The sequence below is a fragment of the Phaenicophaeus curvirostris genome, chromosome 7, assembly GCF_032191515.1.
Source record: "Phaenicophaeus curvirostris isolate KB17595 chromosome 7, BPBGC_Pcur_1.0, whole genome shotgun sequence".
Lineage (NCBI taxonomy): Eukaryota > Metazoa > Chordata > Aves > Cuculiformes > Cuculidae > Phaenicophaeus > Phaenicophaeus curvirostris.
In genome coordinates, this window is record NC_091398.1 from 30,987,960 (window position 1) to 30,993,959 (window position 6,000).

At 39.5% G+C, this 6,000-nt stretch overlaps 1 protein-coding gene across 1 annotated transcript in view; it reads right to left on the minus strand.

Annotated features, from left to right (window-relative positions):
* Positions 1-3,316, minus strand: part of MYLK (myosin light chain kinase) — a 150,809-nt gene extending 147,493 nt beyond the window's left edge. The window contains exon 1 of the mRNA XM_069861430.1: positions 3,159-3,316. Within this exon, the coding sequence (XP_069717531.1) occupies positions 3,159-3,308 (150 nt within the window). The 5' untranslated portion in view covers positions 3,309-3,316. The remainder of the gene's footprint in view (positions 1-3,158) is intronic.
* Between the last annotated feature and the right edge of the window lie 2,684 nt (positions 3,317-6,000).

Below are 6,000 nucleotides of genomic sequence, written 5' to 3' on the forward strand. Positions count from 1 at the left end.
ACTGGTCCTTCTGTGCAAGTCCAATGTCCTTCTGAACTTCTGGAACATTAAATCCACAGACGCAGCATTGTACTAAGCACCTGAAGATAGATTCAGATGGCATAAGCTCTGCAGGATTCAATCTAGTAGTACTGCAGCTATTAGGTACCAGTGTCCTTCCAGACTACTTGTTGCATTCCCCCTCACCCTGCTCATGGTACCAGACTAGGAGCACAAGCAAAATACTAATGTAAAACCATCAGTTATAAAAACCAGAAACAAATATAATCGCCCCAATCATGTTACATGAGAAACAACAGATCACTCAGACTCTATTTTAATAGTTAGTATTATAATGATAAAGCTAATTTTTCATGCATAAGATACTAAGAAGACTATGCTCTGTTCCACTACTCTCTATATAATATAGCTTGTTCTTCCTGTTCTCTGTTCTCCCCTCAAATAAAAAAAAAGAAAAAAAAAAAAATTGCACTTTGGTATCTCAGCCTCTAGCCAGGGTGGATTCCAGGAAAGTTAGAACTGATTCACAACAGTAAAAATTGGCTCTTTTATGTTTTCAGCTGGGTTACATGTTTCTTCTCACCTGTGTTAGCTGAAAGGTAAAACAAAGCTCCTCCAGGGCAGCAAACTGCATCAAACAAAAACCACGCAGTGGCAGAAGCGCCAAAGACCGTAGCTGTGATTGCATAATCTTGGTCTGCCAAATGCCTAAGTCAGGCTACTTGCCATAAAGTAATTGCAGATCCCACATGTATTTCAGTGAAGCTGCGCTCAATGCTTGGCACTTAAAAAACCACTTTGAGCATTAAAGATTTATATCAGTTATACAACATGCATGCAACTACCATATTATCATCCCGATTTTAAAGATGCAAAATTAAAGGTTTGAACCATACTTGCTTACCAAATGGGCACAACTGGAATTTAGATTTTCATCAAGTAGGTTCAATCCAGGACTTCTGTCAAAGCTTTGTTCCTTCAAAGCACTTAACCCTGTCATTTTAATTAGCATTGAATTTGTGTACTTTTTGCAAACTAGTAAAAAAAACCCCTCAGACTTTATCCTTACAGCAGTCAAAGTGATTTAAAAAAGGGGATAGGTATCCCTAAAAAATTAACACTTCAAAACCAGATCTGAAAAAAATGCAAAGCAGCGATGGCACTGAAGCTCGTAGATCATTATAGTTTACAACTGCTTTCATTTGACTAATAATGAAAAGTCTGCAGAGTGCTCTAAAAATTGGCAATATCCCCCTTCAGCATTAAATAGGAAACAAGGGAAACAGACCCAGAACTTGGCAACACCACATGCTTCAACATTGGGTCTAGTGCACTGTTCCTGTCAGTTGCAGTGTTGTCTGGAACAACAGGAGTTAGAATAGTATTGTGAATAAATAGGTGTTGCGTCCAAAAGGTAGTAATATGTTGCCATCTTCCCACTGCATCTGCAAAGCAAGGTGAAATGAGGGTGGGGAGGCAGGGAAGGAACAACAGTGAGGAAGGGAATGCTCACTGGGACTGGCCAGTGCCATATGCAGAGGGGGTTTCTGAGTAGTACCTAAAATTATAACAAAAGCTAATTTTAAAAAAAAAGTACATTCTAAAGGTTTAATTAAAAACTGTTATTTTGTTTAAACACTTACACTGAAATTATCTGTTTTCTATGAAAACTGCCAACTTTTCTTTAAAAAGTGAAATCCAAGAACTACTTCTGAGTTTTGCTTTTGCACTTAAAAATTTATATACACTCCAAAGTTGTTTTTCAGTCCAATTCCTGTTGAAAAATCCCAGTTCCTGGCCTCCCCTTGCATAAACAACTAAGATAAATATCGGATGCCCTCTACCAACCCTCTGTTTAAGTTACAGTTTCAAAAGTTATGAAGTTCCCAAATTCCTTCTAGCCCTTGCTTTTGTTACAGTAAAGTTGCAGTTTCCTGCCTCTGTCAGACAAGTCCTACCACTTCAAAGATTAAAAGTGCGGTCAGTTTGATGATATAGCTGTCAGCCTGCAATCAGAGCGTGACATGGCCAGAAGGCAGCTGAAAGGGCTGAGAGGGGAAAGTGGCAGCTCCGGGGAAAAGATTTGGCTTAAGGGAGGAGAAAGGAAGCCATCTAGATCAAGGAAGAAATCATACCAGGATTGAAGCATGAAAGAAATGTGGGTGCCAGTAAGCACAATTCAAAATCCCAAGCATAAGGGGAGAACCTAGGATCTACACCTCACTGCACACCCTTTTAGGCCTTTTGGTTTAACAAGTTTCCTTGAACAAATTGATCTTTCTCCTGAAAAAACTCTTTTTGCTTTCAGATTAACAACAAGTATGGCAAGTGGTGCAGGTACAAAAACATCACTGCCCTCTTTACAAATTCTGAGCTTGATTACTGGGAAGAACATTGTGTAGCAGGGTTAGATTTATGTTACACATGAAGCTTCACGAACAGGCAGATTTGGGATGCAGGGAGGTCAATGTGCAGCAGGAGTATAGGTACTCTAATTAGAATAATAGAATCATCAGATTGGAAAAGACCCACTGGATCATCAAGTCCAACCATTCCTATCAAACACTAAACCATGCCCCTCAGCACCTTGTCCACCCGTTCTTAAACACCTCCAGGGAAGGTGACTCAACCACCTCCCTGGGCAGCCTCTGCCAGTGCCCAATGACCCTTTCCTTGAAAATTGTTTTCCTAATGTCCAGCCTAAACCTCCCCTGGCAGAGCTTGAGGCCATTCCCTCTCGTCCTGTCCCCTGTCACTTGGGAGAAGAGGCCATCACCCTCCTCTCCACAACTTCCTTTTCCTCCCCTCAGCCTCCTCTTCTCCAAGCTAAACAACCCCAGCCTGTTCTCCAGCCCCTTCACCAGCTTTGTCACTCTTCTCTGGAGGCAGCTCTTGAAGCATACTGATACTAAACTGATCTGATACTAAACTCTGTGCCTGGAATGCTCAACTAGGTTATACTTAGCACATACTCAAGTTTTGCAAAACTCTCCTCTACTCAGAAGCAGACCTATAATGGTTCTGCCTCCTCAGAAGAGTGAACACTCACGTATTCTCCTTGAGGAACATAAGGTATTGCAGAGGCAACCTTACTATCTTTGCGGTCTACTAAGCAGCTTCAAGAAAGGGCAAACAGAAATGGAGAAGCTGTTTCTTACCTTCCCCTCAAATCTTGCAGTGGTTCCCAGCTGCACTCGGATATTCCGAGGAGGAAGAGTGAATGCTGGAGCTTCAGCAGGGACAGGGGGGCTGAGCGTCAGTGAGGTTTTGGAGACTCGAGTAGATGTCACCAGTTTCACATCCCCCATGATGTGGGCTGTAAAAGAGAAACAAGTAATAATAGAGAAGTTACAAGGATTAATTACTTGCATTACAATAACAGCTAAGAATCAGACCAGAAGCAGATTGTGCTATTTTTGTCCTATATTCGTGTACATGGTAATAGTCTTCAGCCTAAGGCAACAAGTGCTATTTTCTGGGTGAGAAACTGAGACCTAGAAAGATTCCCAGGTGTGCTTATAGTTGCAGCAGGGTCACAGCCTTGAGCTGAACTCGGTTTGAACTGTCAAGTCCCAGGCCAGAGCCTTAATCATCCTTTACAACTGCATTAAAAGGTAATAACTTATTTCAGGAGGATATTTTCACAACGTGACTTTGATTTTCCTGGCCTAGAATAAACTAAAATCAGTAAGTCTCTAAAACAGAGCCAGCGTTAAACAAGTACTTATGAAATAAAGAAACCTCTGTTTGCACTGGATTTAAGATGCAAGCGGGAATGTGGAAAATCTGATTTTTCATACCATGCTTTCGAGATCTTAATATCTGGACGTCTCCCTCCAAAGCACTGCTAGTACATAACAAATACTTCTGAAGAAATTCCAAGTATCTACTTTACTGCAAATCCTTCTACAGCACATAGACTAGTAAAATACCACGGAGACCAAATTTCATAATGCCACAAAAATGGCATTTTAGAGAATTCGTTACAGATATCTACTTCAGAGGTGATTCTTCCTCTACAAATTTCATACTTCCTAACAGAAAGTAAAAATTATTGTATTGAAAGGTAAAACTTTAGATTTTCCAGGGAAATGAAGCAGTAACTTTTAGTAGTAGCTTAGTAGTAATAATTCCTTGAATCTTCTACATAAATGAGAAGCCCCACTGTAAAATGACTATTCAATAGACAAGTTTAACAAAGAAAAAAACCTGAGAAATGGTTTGACCCACCAACAGGACATGCTGAACCAGTAAAGAACACTGGGCTTTCCAGTAATAATCTGCTGCCATACACATCAATCCATGACAGACTATGTATTTATTCATCTGATTCTCACTCAAGTTACAATAAGTAATACATAAATAAACAGTGAAACTTCAATTTGAACAAGAGAAAAGTCAATTGAACGAGGGCCACCTTATTTCTAGCAGTATGGAGGATACGTTTTGTAGAACAGGAAGGGGAGAAGGGGAGAAGGGGAGAAGGGGAGAAGGGGAGAAGGGGAGAAGGGGAGAAGGGGAGAAGGGGAGAAGGGGAGAAGGGGAGAAGGGGAGAAGGGGAAGCAGAAATAAAAAAGAAAGACAACTAATCCACTCTTACTGGTCAGGTTACATTTCTACTGTATGTTGGTAAGTTGCCAAAAACTGACAATAAATTGTTGCCAATTATACTGTAAAGCATAAAATAAAGTAATAGCGAGTCTTTTCCACAAGCACATCTTGCATGGATTTATGTTTTTCTAAATAAAGTGTCTAAAAGACATTGAATTTACAAACGAGTATTAGCTAAAACCAGCACAAGCAGTTTTCTAGCAACATAAGCCTCTAATCATCCCCATTTAGCAGTCTGACTTTAATTAGCTACATATGCTGAAGATGCTTTTAGTAAATAATTAGGAAGTATTTTTTTTCCAGCTTAGGGGATGTTTAACAAGTATGTTCCCAAACAAATAAATAATTCTGGGTTGTATAGTCTGGTGTTACTATGGAACTGCCATGTCCAAATATTTTAAAGAAACAATGTTCCAGAAAATCAATCTTGTTAAAGCTTAAAAAGTGATAGACAGGAAGAAAGCAGACACTTAAAAGCTATGGAATGTATCTGATTTTTTTTTTCCTTTTATTTAAGTAACTTTCTAGAATGAGTCTATGCCTAAAATCTTTTTCTTAGATATTTCAACCTGCTACATGGACTCACAGCATTTCATTTCACATTCTGCGCGCACCTAGACCACAGTCTTAAACAAAACCAACTGTAACTGTAGTTGCAATACAAACATTGTGGTATTGAACATAAAAGTAAACCACCATGCAAATGTTGGCTTGTACGATAGCGAAGTGGTTAGAAAGCATTTTTAATCTGGATTTTTTAAAATTCTTAATCCTTTCTAAAAAGCACATAAACCCTTACAAATTCTCACAGTGTGCCCTCTAATCTTTCTAATACCAAAGCAGACTAATGTGTTTCAAGCATTTTCTACTGGGAATAAATCTCTGTCACTCAATACTCTGCTCACAAAAATAAACCCCAAAAAGCAAACATTGAGAAATTCACCTCATAGATTTTTTTCCTCCTCCACTTGCTTTATTTATGTAAATACTTACCATCAGCTTCCTATACAGCCATTCAATTAGACTTATTTCCTTTTATCAAGTCCTTCCTCCGAAGCAGAAAAAATATGAGTTGTAGAGAAGGGGGTGTATGTATATGAGAGAGCAAGCTCGTGCAAGCGAGAGGAAACCGGAGCTGCCAGAAGAAAAACTTTTATCTGACTTACTCATATTGCAACTTTACACATAAGCCACATTTTCACTTGTCTGGCTATTGAGTTCTTTTAGCCAGCCTGCCTTCAATAACCTCTGAACCATTTCTGAAATCCGAACATAACCTTTTGAGCTCTTTTAAAATAGGAGCAAAAGGACAGATAGCTCAGGGGTTGGAGCATTTGTCTGCTGTTTGGGAGCCCTGGTTGAATTCCCTGCTCCATAATGGGCTGCCTG